Source organism: Rhododendron vialii, chromosome 3a (assembly GCF_030253575.1).
Source record: "Rhododendron vialii isolate Sample 1 chromosome 3a, ASM3025357v1".
NCBI classification, from domain to species: Eukaryota; Viridiplantae; Streptophyta; class Magnoliopsida; order Ericales; family Ericaceae; genus Rhododendron; species Rhododendron vialii.
The window spans coordinates 25,832,441-25,847,142 of record NC_080559.1 but is presented as its reverse complement, the minus strand read 5'-3'; the positions used below and the strand labels follow the sequence as shown (position 1 = coordinate 25,847,142).

Genomic DNA, 14,702 nt, shown 5'->3' with positions numbered 1-14,702 from the left:
TACAAATATGTATGGTGGGATATGCTAGCTAGTGTGAGAGAGAAACCCCAGAGAGAGGGAGAAGAGTTAGAGAGAGAAACCCACCACATGGGTTTGTTCTTACAGAATGACATATATTGTTGTAGTATGATTGTTTGTGAGTACTATTAATTTTTTTCTCCCACGATCACCAAGTAAATGAATTTGCTCTCTCTTGAATTTGATTTCTCTTAAATCTCACCTAAGTACTTAACTTATTGAACAAATTCAACTAGTGAAAACACATCCGGATAAAATAATTGATTAATATAATAAAAGACTTGCTGAGTACAAAATTTTCATATAAAAACATCATTTCACATGACACGTAATTTGAATTTCATTTTCCGCATCTTCTCTTGTTGTGACCTTATTGACCACATTTTGAGCACGTCTGTGGCGGTTGGTGCTCAATCAAATCATCCATCTCATTTCGGATTCGATTCACTTTCGGGCGGCTTCGGCCTCAGAGACGTTCATTGTCTGGAAGGAGATTGCGCACCTTCGGAGGTCGCGATCGACGTAGAGTGAGAAAAAGAAATATCAAATAGGAGGAGAGATGGGGATGGTTTGATTAAAGTCTGAGTTTTTAACCTATAGCTCCTTTCCAAAAGGAGCTATAATGCTTACAATTCGCCTTTGTAAAAAGGCGTTATAAATTTGACTTGGGACTTTTTGCCACGTAGAAAACCTATAACACCTTTTTGAAAAAGAGCGATAACATATTTTTACAAAAGAAAAATGAGTATTCTCTCAATTTGATTACAATTTATGGCCTTTTCGGCCAAAAACTAACAACAAAAGGGGTTCGCACGATCCGGCCTGTGTTCGCCCCGCCGAAGTCCAAATGTTATTTTGGCGGTAGCCCAGAAGGGAAGAGCTCGTCTTTTTTAACAGCTTTTCCAGTTCACGTCCAATCAAACGTTCCTTGTGTTGACTGTTGAGGCCGGACGCAATATCGATCACCCGTGTAGGTTCCAGCTTCTCGCTCTCTCTGTCGAAGCTTCCACCATTCCTGCCATTCAAGTTTCGATCACGCACAGTTCTTTAACTTTCCAATGGATCTCTCTCTCTCCAAAATTCCTCCACCGCTTTCTCTCTCCGAAAATACATCCGTTCTTTGTTCTCGGTACTCAATAAAGCCGCTTTCCACTTTCCCCTATCTGAATTTCAAACCCAAGGCCTCCATCAGAAGGCCATTGCTTTGGCGCCATGTTCAACCAATAAGAGCTCAAAATCAGGATCAGATAATCAATGACGGATTTGTCCTCGAGGACGTTCCTCACTTGACGACCTTTCTCCCCAATTTACCGGTAATTCTTTCTTTCAATTAAATACTTTTTTTTTAAAAATTTATGTAAGACATGCATACTGCAACATTCTGCTTAAGTATTATTAGGTTAAACGTGTAAGTTATAATTTTGGCAAAGTCCACTTTCACTGCGGTAATCGCCATGTACCGATACCCATCATGGTTCAAAACTGAGCATATTACGTATATGTGGTTTTGAAAATGTGCGGATAGACCCTGCTGTCATGTTTTCCATTCATATTAACGGAGGTGTATTTCACACGCCTCTAGAATGCAATATGAGTCGTTCATAATGTATTAAATAAAGAATATAGTATCTCTGTAAAAAAATCATCTCGATCATGCATCAATAACCTAGTGATCTAATTTTTAGTAAATTCAAATTTGAAATTTTAATTTCATAACAAAATCGATTTGACCATGAGCTTTTCATTTTTTGATTGATTTGAATTTTGGCATAGATGTAGTACTCGTCAAAATTTACAATATCAACGGTTTGGATTCAATTTTTGGTATAGAGGATGGTATGGTTAGATTTAAAAAAGAAGAAGAATCAAGGGACGTGATGAGGGTATATCGGTATTTTAATGTTGTGTTAGTTAATATGGATGAAAAATATGACGGCAGGGGGTCTATCCGCACATTTTCAAACCACAGGTAGGTTATGTGCTCAATTTTGAACCATGGGGGTATCCGCACATGACGATAACCGTAAGGGGTCAAAGTAGACTTTGCCCTTGTAATTTGGTTAAGCTGTAGTCTTTTTATTTTGTCAATAGATGGAAGATATCATTTACATCATATATGGAGTACTAAGTGCAAATCCGGGACAGAGTCAACGAGATAACCAAGCCCAACAACTCAACCAATATTAGAAATTAGCCCATCATAGGAAAGAAACAAAGAAAGAAAAGAAAAGTCCCTCTAAGGGAAAAACACCCACACGCAGGTGGAGAGATTTGAACTTCCGACCTCCGAGTGAGATGCAAAAGTCCTGGCCAACTGGGCTAGCCCCAATTGATTGGTTAAGCGGTAGTTAAAGACTTAAAGTTGTAGCGCGTATCCAATCCTAAATAAGATCCAAATTTGGAGAGACTATGAAAAAGGCAGAAGACTAGCATCCAGGGAAGGGAATTTTATTTAGGAGACATTTTTATAACTATCAAACGTGATGCAGAGCAGGTTGCCGAAGAATTTCTCAAGAAGTTGGACAGTTGCAAGTCAAAGTAGTCTAATAGTTGCTTATTAACACTATGGGAATTCTAAATACAAAAATGCTATTTGCACAACCGTTGTGTTGATTGTGTGCGTAATTCTGACCGTCTAGATGTATTTGGACGGTCTAGATTTTATAAAAGCTCTTCCAAGGAAAAGTTTAACTTTTATGGGGAAGAGTTTGAGCGAATCCTGGCCATTTATTATAGCAATGGACGGCTAGAGATTGGTTGTGTGTTGTGTTTTACACAACTGTTGTGTGTGTAGCACTTTTGTTCTAAATAAGTGTCTTTCAAAGTTCCTAGGTTGGTTCTTTGGATTAACTAGTCTTTTGCATCAAGTGTAGGAGTCTAAGGGTTCTTTGTATTTTACACAAGAGTCGAAGGGTCAGTCAATTGTTTGGCTTATCTAGTTATCTTTTATCTAGTATAAATATGGGTTGTAATCCTAAGGGAAAGGCATTCAATCAAAACTTTTAAATTAAGAGATTTATCTACTCCTTGTGTTCAAAGTGTTTATCTTGCTCTTGTGGATTCATGAAGACCGTCTATTAGAACGTGGTCTAACCAACTCATCTACTATAACGATATCTAGTCATTACTTCCGTCTTCCGCTACAATGCTGCTTCAAAACGCTAATGTCTTTCCAAAGGATTATAATTGGTAAAATTGTATTAAACTGAAGTAAAGAAGTAAGAGATTTTTCACATGCAACTATGCAAGTGTGGGCATGTATCCTTGAAATGGAGAAAATGAATATGTTGCTGAGGTTGTAAGTTTTGTGAGTGATGCTAGTGCAGTAAGTAAATGTAAATATTTCTATTGGATTATTCATGAGAAACAATACTGCATAAGTACATTTGACTCATCTATCTGTGATACCAAATCGTCATCAACAAGGAACCATCTTTGCTTTGTGTTAAATTAGCAATATCTTGATTGTACAGTGGGTAACGTTTCGTGTTATATTGTTTTACTTTGCTTGTTTTTCTAGCTATGTGGTTATGCCTTAGTGAAATACAGTGGGTAAACAGTTGTTGCGGAATCACGAGTTGGAAGTTGGCCAATCTATCTATTCTAATATATAAAGGGAGAGCACCTTTGGTGTTTCCCCTTTTTGAAGCCCTGTCACAAAAGTGATTTTCATCATTGTCCTTATGAAAGGAAAAATTTGCAATTACTTTAAGGTCATGTTTGATAGGAGGTTTGGGAGGGGGGGATTGGATTAATAATCCTATGGGGCCCCTAATACCTTGTTTGGTTAGGCTTTTGTGGGAGGGACTAGTTGTCCCATGGGATTGTTAATTCCCCAAAATGGGGGTATTAGCAACACCATTGGGGGGGTGTGTTTACTATGAATCTCATTCCCATGGGATTGAGCAAGACCAGTCTAAAAATCCACCTCAATCCCAATCCTAGCCCAAACAAACATGTTATTTACAATCCTACAATCAAATCCTGTGCAAAACAAACATGAATAAATGATTCATCCCCTCATTAATAATCGCATCTCATTCTCAATCCCAATCCTAATCCCACCTCATTACGAATCCCCCTAAAACGAAATCTGCAATCAAACATGCCCTAAGTATAACACAAATTAACTGTTAGGGGGCAACGTGGTAAAATCACTCATGCTCAACTACCCCACTTCCCTATCCCACGTTTCAATTTCAACATACATGCGCACGCGTCTCTGTGTGCCTAAACTGCTAGTATGTATTAAGTTGTTTAAATTTGAGACCTTAATATGTAGCTTGGGATGCAAATTTTATAGATTTACTCCCTCTGTTTGGTCATCTTAAGGATCTGATTTCAATCTTTGGATGATTAGTTGAGATTTAAATTTTCTTTTTTGTTGTTTTTTCCAGTCCTACCCGAATCCTTTACAGAGGAGCCAAGCTTATGCCATAGTCAAGTAAGTTCACATTTCCTTTACATTTTTTCGTCTGTTAGGTATTTCCATTTTGAAGCACATACCAACTTGAGTTTCTTTGCATGGTAATTCGATGTGATTACTAGGCAAACTTTTGTCAGCCCAGAAGATGTGGTCGCAGAAGAAGTATGTGACCTCTCTTTCTCTTGTAATGTTTTTGTTCCAAAATTTTCTGTTTGTATCTTAATCTATGTGTCATTTTTGTCCTTCAGATTGTCGTTCAAAAGAACAGTCCTAGAGGAGTACACTTTCGGCGTGCAGGGCCTCGGGAAAGGGTAGGTCATCAGTATACTTTGTCAAGGTTGGCATTGGGTTAATCAGATGCTGTTGCAACTTTGAACAGCTTTCACCTATGTTTTTTCCCGTATCAGGTTTATTTCGAGTCTGAGGAGGTGCGTGCTTGTATTGTCACTTGCGGGGGTTTGTGCCCAGGGATCAATACAGTGATTAGGGAGATAGTTTGTGGCTTGAATTATATGTATGGCGTTGATAACATACTTGGAATAGAGGTGAGTTTGTCTCGGACCTATATGCTTAATGCTGAAGCATTGGCAGTGAAATGTTATCGGCTGTCTATTTAGTACTCCTCTTTTGTAAAAGTTTCCGACCATATAATTGTTTCCGTTATATAACATCATCTAATTAAACAGTTAGTCTTTTAGTTTACACAAAATTGTGTTGTATTCTAGTAGTTGTCTGCTGATCGGTGTTATTTTTATGGCTGCTTTGGCCCTTCATGCGATCACAGCGAGTAGTGCACAAATCTGAAAGCTTGAAATATTATAAAAGATTGAAGCTTCTATATGAATCTTTTTCACCATTTCAGTCTATCATGTGCTATATGCTCAGTTACGTCCTATCTCCTTATTTGCATAATACTTGGATTCATGTTCACATCATGACGCTATTGGAAATTTCCAGGGGGGATACAGGGGCTTTTACTCTAAAAATACGATGCAGTTGACGCCTAAAGTTGTCAATGATATCCATAAACGTGGTGGCACCTTTCTTCAAACTTCAAGAGGCGGTCATGATACAAACAAGATTGTTGATAACATCCATGACCGGGGGATAAACCAGGTGACTTGCTTTTTCCCTTTGGCTTCCATTTGGATGAAGGTTTTATTAGTTTTCTTTCTGATTTATAGGTTTATATAATTGGAGGTGATGGGACTCAAAAAGGGGCAGCTGCTATTTACAAGGTATTGAATTCCATAAATATGATCTTGTTTCTCTCTTATCCACTCTTTGCTAGGAGTGTGCCCCGCAAGATGCTAAACGTGCATACTTTTGTCAAGGAAGTTGTGAAACGTGGTCTTCAAGTGGCAGTGGCAGGAATTCCCAAGACAATCGATAATGATATTGCAGTTAAGTCTTACCAACCATTCCCATACCTTGTTGTTGTGTGAAGCATGCATGCTTCGAATGTAAATCTGAAGGCTGAGCTACAGAATTTTGACGAGTAGGGTAGGACACAAAATCAGTTGACGAATATGTATATTTGTTTGATTTTTCCTTCATGTAGTTTGGTGTCTTTACTTGGGATAACCTATGCCTGCAAATAAGTGTAGCTCTAATTTATGGGCGACTATGTTACGTTTTAACATAATGTAGTGACTATTTCTTCATCTCGGTCCTGGTTTTATTGAATTGAGTTTTGGCAGACAATTTCTTTAAGAGTTATTTTGATTTGCATTTAATTCGTTTTAGATTAGTTTTTTGCAGCATACAAAGCCTGAAAGCAGGATCCATTCTATAGCAGATATGTTGTTGCAAGAAGACTCTTGTCTTTAGAAATACAGTGAAGTTACAGTAGAAAATCATGACCAATTGACCATACATATATTTTTTTTTGGTCGAACGGAAATTCTACCATACTTATATATGTTCTCCAAGAACCGTCTATTCGGGAGACCAGTGAAGGGAAATGGCATATAGGGACCATGTCAGCAAACTTGAACGTATTTGAAAAGAGAACTTAGTTGACAGCCAAGCACTAGTCTGGAACTTAAAAATGCATGTTGGTTGGGGACCAAACACTTTCTTTGTTTAAAGTCTCTTCTTTGCTTCTACATAGTCTAAATGGGATGAAGAAACATAGTGAGATTTATGGCTTCATGGTGTCCCTAGCACTTACCTTCCTGAAGGAGGATAAATAAGTATACATGTTCATTAGGATAATGATGTGCTTCCTGGTCTCTCTCAAGTTGAGGCCCTAAAGTTTCGGTAACTAAGCTAAACCGTGCCTTAAGTCCCAATCAATTGGGGCCCTAAAGTTTCAGTAAATAATGTAGATGATACCATTCACCTCAGATGCAGATTGAAGGTGCTGAAGTTGAACACAATCATTAATTGAATATGAAGTTGTAGCATTGTCTTAATTTCGAAACGTACTCTTTTACTTTCAATTTGATTGATCCAGTGGAGGGGATTCGTAGAAAAGAGGCATAAAAAGAAACTCATTTTTGCTTAATCGAGCTATTTTGGTTGTGTAATTTACTTTGCAAGTGCCGTTTTTCTGATTTGGTCGGACTCACATGGATTGCTAAGAGCCTGGGTTGATAAGTTGTGCGGATTTCATCTTCCATTCTCATGCAGCCTGAAATTTTACCACTGCACCAAGCTAACATAACTTAATTTTCGTATGCATGCTGTTTATGTTCGTTGAAATTTGGATGTGAATTCATGGGTATTTTCATCACAATTGGGTTTAATATACTTAACTTGTTTCAGGTGATAGACAAATCTTTCGGTTTTGACACAGCTGTTGAAGAAGCTCAGAGAGCCATTAATGCTGCACATGTGGAGGTTGAGAGTGTGGAAAATGGAGTTGGAATAGTGAAGCTTATGGGTCGATACAGCGGTGAGTTGAGCACGTGCAATGCATTGATTACCAGATAGATATTTAGCGATGGATTTCTTATTTCTGCTTCCATTTTCCGACTTTTCTGCTGCAGGCTTCATTGCTATGTTCGCAACTCTGGCTAGCCGAGATGTGGTGAGACAACCCGATTATGATGGTTTATACAGTAAACTACTCATGTATTCTCTATTGTTTAGATCATTGTGAATGGTTCTCAGTCCATTTTGGTTCCGGTTAGAGTTTATTACATAACTACCTCTTTTATCTCCAGCTTTCTTGATCTGGCCATAGTGTAGTTAGAGTGCACTGTTTTATGCATAGATGAGGAACTGTATCTGTAGATATACGGTGCCGGACACCACGTTCAGAACTTCAGACCCAGTTCATCTTGTTTAGTAGTTTGCATAAATTAGTGATCATAATTATAACCAGTTGTGCAAATAATACAGTTTACGAGAGTAGACACCTTTTTGCAAACAATGCCAAAGGTTAGGCCTATCTTGTGTCTCTAAGCATCCTCGATTAATGGGGACCAGCACCAAGTAATTCCTTTTGACATCCTAGTTGTATTGACGTATCTATAGGGTGCCTCTCCAGAAGTTTCCACTGGCGAATTTCAATTGCCTAAATTTCTTGCTGACATATCCCATTTGTAATTTCTAGTTTGGCCTGTATTGACTTAACATAGCAGTTCTTTCTTTTTTTCCATCGGTGTATACTATACAGTGGTATGCATACATGTCAGATTAATATAGAGAAAAATTGTGTCTATACAAGCTTCAGTTTTGTGACAGACAATACATCTGTGTCTATCTGTTATCATAAAAGACATTTTCACCTGTCACGCATGTGACCTGTTAATTCCCTACCCATCATATTGATTTGGTGAGATAACTGACAAAGCCAATAGTTGCTTAATCTGGAAGGACATAGGCGCTCAAGCAGACTTATGATCATTTGTTGGTTACTGTTTCTCCTTAATCTCAACACCGTGCATGAAAATCTGTATCCAAACTTGTATTTAGTGCTGGAGTTGTATGTTTATTGGAATTTTCGTTTGGTGAATGTATAGGATAAAGTTTTTTCTTCATAGTAATTTAACCTAGTAAGTGCCTGCTATCATTGGTCAATAGACTATATTTACAGCTCAAAAGTAGAAACAGGACTGGGGGATTTGAAACATTTTTCACGTTTGTTATTACGTCACTGGTCTTATTAACAACATGACTGTTACGAGATTGGTTGATATGTTTCTGATTGCAACAGGATTGTTGCTTGATTCCAGAGTCTCATTTCTATCTAGAAGGCCAAGGTGGGCTTTTTGAATTTATTGAACAGCGGGTGAAAGAAAATGGGCATATGGTTATTGTGTTGGCAGAAGGAGCAGGACAGGAATATCTTTCTCAGAGCATGCATCCAGTTGATGAGAAAGATGCATCCGGAAATAGGCTACTTCTAGATGTTGGTCTATGGCTAACTCAAAAGATTAAGGTGTTGTACCATTTCCTTTACAAGTTGAATTTTTTTTCCCCCTTTGGTAAGAGTACATTTCACTAAAAGACCAAACAAGGACACAAACACCAGTCCAAGCAAAAGATCTACGCTCTTCTGATGGTCATGCAAAGACCAAAACTAGAAACACAGACATGCCATAGCAGAACCATGCCCAAACTAAACCTAAAAACAAATGGAAACCATCCAAAATAGATTACAGAGGGGCAGCCTGAAGAATCCAATGAGGCACACTCCAAATTCTGCATATATCTCTATTCTCCTGTCTAGGCTTCATATTCCTCCAAGACATCGTAGAATCTCTTATAACATTGCATACCAAAAGGTGGATTGCTTCTGTGTGACTTATTGTGATTCATTAGCTTTTTCAGTAAGCTTTTGGCTCTTGATCACGCCCCAAAACATGAGAATTGTCATTTCCTATATATTTTCTTCTGTCAACCATGCACTGTCCATGACAGTGGAGATTCTGCAGGCATCTAGTTGTATTTAGGAATCTCTCAAGTGGTATTTATGTCGTGGTGTAGAACTATGACTTTTATCCTTTCAATTGTAAAATCTATCCCATAGGGTTGACTTGAGAAAGCAATTTTATCCATCAAATCCTTTTTCTTCAATGTTGATCTCATCAATTATGGAAACCTCTATTTCTGGTCTTGGCAGCCCAAAGCATGAATGGTTTTGACTTTTGTCCATAAGAAAGAAAAGGTGAAAATGTTTGCAGCTTAAGGTGTTTGACTACTCTTATTTCCATATTTTATGATGTTCTAGCTCCAGTACCATTCTCAATCTTTCTTCACAATCCGGCCCTTTCCTGTTTGGTGTTTTAAAATTGCCAGTAGCCCAAAAAAGGAGAGGGAGGGGAAATAAAAGAGTCAAGACCATGGATTATGTGTTACTAATATTCATCCTGATGGGTTGTTTCTTACTTTGTCCAGTGTCCACTATTTCATTTCTTCTCCTCATTATTATACTGGATTTGTTAATTTGGTGTATATGTTCCCCATCACAGGATCATTTTACAAATGTCCGGAAGATGGCAATAAACCTGAAATATATAGGTACTTCCCATTTTTCTGTATGATAACTTCTTTGTTGCAGTTTGGGAACCATGTACCTCCAAGTGACATTTATTCTTTTCACCCCCCCCTCCCTCCCCAACACCACCACCACAATTTTTTGTTATACGTCCCTATTTGTTCTTTTCTTTAAAATTATGGGTCAGAATGGTGAGAAAAAGGAGTTAATTGACTTAATATTCATCATTCATTTAACTACTCTGATGTAGAAATCTGTTTTCTATCTAAATGCTGTTTGTTTGTGAAAGAAATTGTGGGGAGAATAATGGGCTCAACTGTCTGAAATAAATATTAGAATATTTAGATCACAGTTTGGTTATTTTGGTCAGTATGAACAACCAATGTGGGTGCTATATATAACGAGGGCTTTTGGAGTTGCATGCAATACCGAGTCATCGACTCTTAAGTGATCATCTGAACTCATCATATGCTTCACAGTTTGGAGGAGTAGTTGCAGGCGTCATAGCTGATATTTCTGTAAAAGAGGACCATAATATAGGAACGGACAGTTGTTTAGCTGTGTGACATTGCTTATGTCATTCTTGCGGATAGAATTCTTTGGAGGGTGAGAACAAATTTTACTCTGGGCTAGGAGAGGTAGTCGTGTAATCAACCAGAGTAATTTCGTTCACATGTTTATGTTTAGACCCAGATTAGATTAAACACTTGCAATGGAAGTGATTGTGGAGAGTCTTCATTTAAGCATCCTTTGGAAGCTTCATTACCACTATCATTAGTGGTAACCGTGCTCTAGTAGTCCAGTGTCATGAAAATGATAGTTTTATACGTATATCTATACAAGAGTATCAAAATCTGCTAAATGAACTTGTATAGTTTCACAGATAGAAGAAGGTTTTCTCTAAATGTCACTATACAAGGTCTAGCAACATGTACAAGTCAGAGCATTCAACATACAATCTTCTCCTACACTTTCTTTGCTGAATCTAGTTACTGTAGATATTGTTGCTTAAACAGTTTTCATTGTTCTGAGATTCCTTTATAAATTTTCTTCAGATCCTACATACATGATCCGAGCTATTCCAAGTAATGCATCCGATAATATTTACTGCACACTGCTTGCTCAGAGTGCCGTGCATGGAGCAATGGCAGGGTACACAGGCTTCACAGTTGGTCCTGTGAACAGCAGACATGCATATATCCCAATTTCTGTAAGCACTTATGTTGTTTATTTGGGTTTATGCTTGAAGCTGTCTGTAAATTACAGTTCACTGCCCTGTAGTTGGGATAAGTTTTACTTTGGTCAGTGTAGTTGGTCAGTTGTTCACTCTCATCAAGGATTTGGATGAAATAACCACGTGTCGACATCATGACTTTCTTGACCATGTCGGAATAACCGTGACGCCGTATGACTTTCTTTACCATGTGGATCTCATATGGATCCCTCATGGAGGTAGTGCCAATGTCCTGTGGAGCATGTGGAGCTCATGTTTTATTTATCCCCCTTCAAATCCCGAACTGGAGTCAGTCCATGGTTACTGGCTAGACCCAATTGAAACTGATAGAAAGTATTATACTTGGTGGCAAGAAAAATATAATTGACCTTCCTCTTCATACTGGTAGTTTAGCTCATAATCGAGCCTTAAACGAGTGGTAATGGCTCTGTCACCGTTAAATAAGTTAAAAGTAACTAGGAGGAAAGCCAACCTTGGGCTTTTGCTAGTCTGTTATGGTGAAAATGGAGACAAAAGGACTCATTTTTTTCTACATGGGATATAAGAAGTATTATCATTCTTGAGGATATGAAGGTTCTAGACTTTGAATTATTTTCTTGTACTTGATTGACGTAATTGCTGGATCCAAAAGAGGACAGCATAATTTTCACTTGTTACCTGATGTGAAGTGTGCATGCAGAACCAATGATGTTTTTAATCCCCTTACAGAAAATTTTATTTGATCTCGTGATCTAACAACATGATCTTGTTGAAGTCTAATACTGAGTGCCATTGGCATGGCAGCGTGTAACGGAAACCCATAACATTGTCAAGGTAACAGACAGGATGTGGGCTAGACTTCTCGCGTCGACAAATCAACCCAGTTTCTTACAGAATGAAGAAGGGACGGAAAGCTTTGACAAAAAGACTCTAGATGTGATCAACTAAATGTAGATTACTTCTATTTAATACTCAAGGATTGCAGCTGGAGAAACTGAAAATGAGGACTTTTTAAGAGCCACCCTCTTTTTTTAGCATTATACACTGAAAGGCCTATCAAGCAGCTCTTAAAGGTGACTTCATTATTGTCTTTTTACAGTATTCTTGCTGTGCAGTCAAGTACAGATTGGCTTTAAGGATAGATTTTTTTACTAGATTTCCAGGGAGGTGTTACTGTGGCTGTTTATGTTTGTTCTCAATATATTGGTTTCTTAGAAAATATTTTGAATTATTTTAGGTGACGTCAAGTAAATATGTTTTGGTAAAAGTTCCAACATGTATTATTCGTGGTTATTGGTTGATGGCAGTCAACAATATCAGTATATTGATTATTGAGCATTTCAGCTCTTGTTTGCACATGTGTATTGCGAAGTTAGTTAGTCCCTTTTGTCTTATTGCTTGCAAAGTTGCAATACTGGCAATTGGGACCTGAATATCGCCTACAGACAACTGCTTGGAAGTAAAAAAATCTATCTTCATAGCTCATATTACTCGCATCAGGGAAGGGAAATGATTTGAAAAAGATTGCAAAACAATCATTGAGAGGTGTCGCACCTTTGTATCTCGAAACTAATAGAAACTCGAACATGGTGCATCACACGTCCTAAATTGCGGTAGAACTGCAGTAGGGTAACAATCGTTACGTTATTTGCACTTACTCTTTCGAGTGATCAACATCTAACAAGGCTGAGTAGTATTTCTCACAATACATGTAGAATCCACTTTTTAGGAGCATTTTAACCTATTTTTTCTATCGCGTTTTGCCCAAGTTCAGTTTGTCTAGAGTTTTAGCCTATAAAACATAGATATGGATACGATATGACACGGATACGGTGATACGTTAAAACCTAACAAAATAGGATATAGATATATGTCAGGGATACGTCTGCGTAAATTGTGTACTTTTACAATTATAAGTCTTGTACTAGGCAAAAAAATGAAGCCAAAAGAAATAAAAGAGTAGTTGATAGGCAAATGCTAAAAGTCATTAAAACAATAGTATAGGTATATAGAAGAGGTATATATGTACTTTATGTACATCAATTCTGCATATACATAATTTTGATAGGTAAATTTACTAAAATATAGTTAAAGCGAAGTGTATGGAGTGTATATAACACGCATACAGCGTGTTTAATACTCCATAATGTATAAAAAGAGTATATAGATACACACAAACACGCAAAAATAGAGTGTAAGAACACTATATACGAATGTATATTGTATCACAAAGGATATGAATATATAGTGGGGGTGTGCGACTATGTATGAGTGCGAGAGAGAGAACCTGTGAATCTTTACTTGATTCTTTAATTCTTACTTGTGCATGTACTATTATTATAGTTTTCCCCTTAATAGTTTTTCTTGATTCTTTCAAATATTTCATTTTTCTCCCAGCTGTATCCCCACGTATCCTTCATGTATCCAAAACGTATTTGATATTAAAATTAAATAATTTTAATATAGGATCCTTTTTTTCCGTATCCGATACCCATACTCGAGGAGTTTCGGAGTATCCGTGCTTCATAGGTTTTAGCTCATTACATTTGATTTTTTATTTAACTTCGTCATGCTAAATTGCTGTTTTGGAATGAACTTGTGTCATGTTTCAGACTCGGCATGTCAAAACATAATCCGGTGAGGTACTAGTAAGCATTTTCCGGTAAAAATACCTTCGCAAGGATGCCAGTCCAAGTGACGCGCGCCAGAGGGCAGAGGTAAATAAGGTAGGCAATCTTACCCTCTAAATTTTGTGGGGATGCTTATTATTGTCGGTACAAAACTACGAGGCCAATAGTATTTGTCACTATGCCGGATTGGCGTTTCAATCTGAGTGGACCAAAATCATCTGTTACAAGATCTGAGACCATCCCTATAGCAACAAATTAGTCCCAGAATAGCCCTGGATATGATGAATAGAGCGACCTTACATATTTTGTGGAGGAAAAAGCTTGGGTTATGAAGACAAAAATAGGCTTCCTAGGATAAATATCTTACCCTTGGAATTCAGAGTTATCACTTGCAGCTGTTGGGTCCGATGGGAACGTTTGTACAGAGACATGAAAGGGGATTTCGGAGACAACTTATGCCAAATGGAGGGTCCTGAATGCAAGTAGAAGAAACAAGCCTTTTGTCGCTTTCTCTGTTAATTGTGAATTATTAATTTATTGCAGAATGGCGTTATAGGACTGATGTCGAGATGACTGAGCTGCCATTTGGGCCCCCATTATTTAAACCCTATCCTCAACTTGGGGGCTACGGCCGACTTGCCCATGGATGATGTACCTGCATGAATGTAGTGGGGTAGAGGTTTTGACACCTGGAAGGGTATAAAATTTGGTGTATATGTTAGTTGTTAGGTGCTATCAACAGTTTTGCTCCGATTTTAATTGGGCTCCTCTCAGGTAGACGGTGAGATTGGACTCCCAATTGACCTGAGTGTAATAAGTTGGTTCGGACGCCTGAGTTGTCAAAAGATTTGGTGTATATGGTACTTCTATTTGCAATTTTTTTGCCAAGTTATGTGTAAGGGCAAGGGAAAAGGTCAAATCCAAGCACAACCTCTAATAGTGTCAAACTTTTTTAGGGACCCAAAA

The 14,702-nt window shown here is 37.8% G+C and overlaps 1 protein-coding gene and 1 long non-coding RNA gene across 3 annotated transcripts; one reads left to right on the top strand and one right to left on the bottom strand.

Moving 5' to 3' along the window:
* Positions 1-822: 822 nt before the first annotated feature.
* On the top strand, positions 823-14,591 carry LOC131320724 (ATP-dependent 6-phosphofructokinase 4, chloroplastic-like). Of its 2 annotated transcripts, XR_009198329.1 has the most exons (16): positions 823-1,331; positions 4,416-4,462; positions 4,567-4,606; positions 4,693-4,755; positions 4,852-4,989; positions 5,402-5,560; positions 5,629-5,682; positions 5,779-5,847; positions 7,214-7,343; positions 7,438-7,478; positions 8,610-8,834; positions 9,868-9,916; positions 10,949-11,103; positions 11,911-12,179; positions 13,719-13,832; positions 13,965-14,591. XR_009198329.1 is itself a non-coding variant. In XM_058351535.1 (14 exons), exons 1-14 carry the CDS (start codon positions 1,077-1,079, stop codon positions 12,052-12,054), a joined length of 1,569 nt encoding a protein of 522 aa, XP_058207518.1. In that variant the 5' UTR covers positions 823-1,076; the 3' UTR covers positions 12,055-12,462. The 2 variants fall into 2 exon arrangements, 1 of the variants encoding a protein (XP_058207518.1); XM_058351535.1 differs by lacking the exons at positions 13,719-13,832; positions 13,965-14,591 and having other exon boundaries at positions 11,911-12,462.
* On the bottom strand, positions 8,060-8,603 carry LOC131320725 (uncharacterized). The gene is made up of 2 exons (XR_009198330.1): positions 8,243-8,603; positions 8,060-8,208 (listed from the first exon to the last, which is right to left on the bottom strand). It is a non-coding gene; the product is annotated as an uncharacterized LOC131320725 (long non-coding RNA).
* Positions 14,592-14,702: the final 111 nt, after the last annotated feature.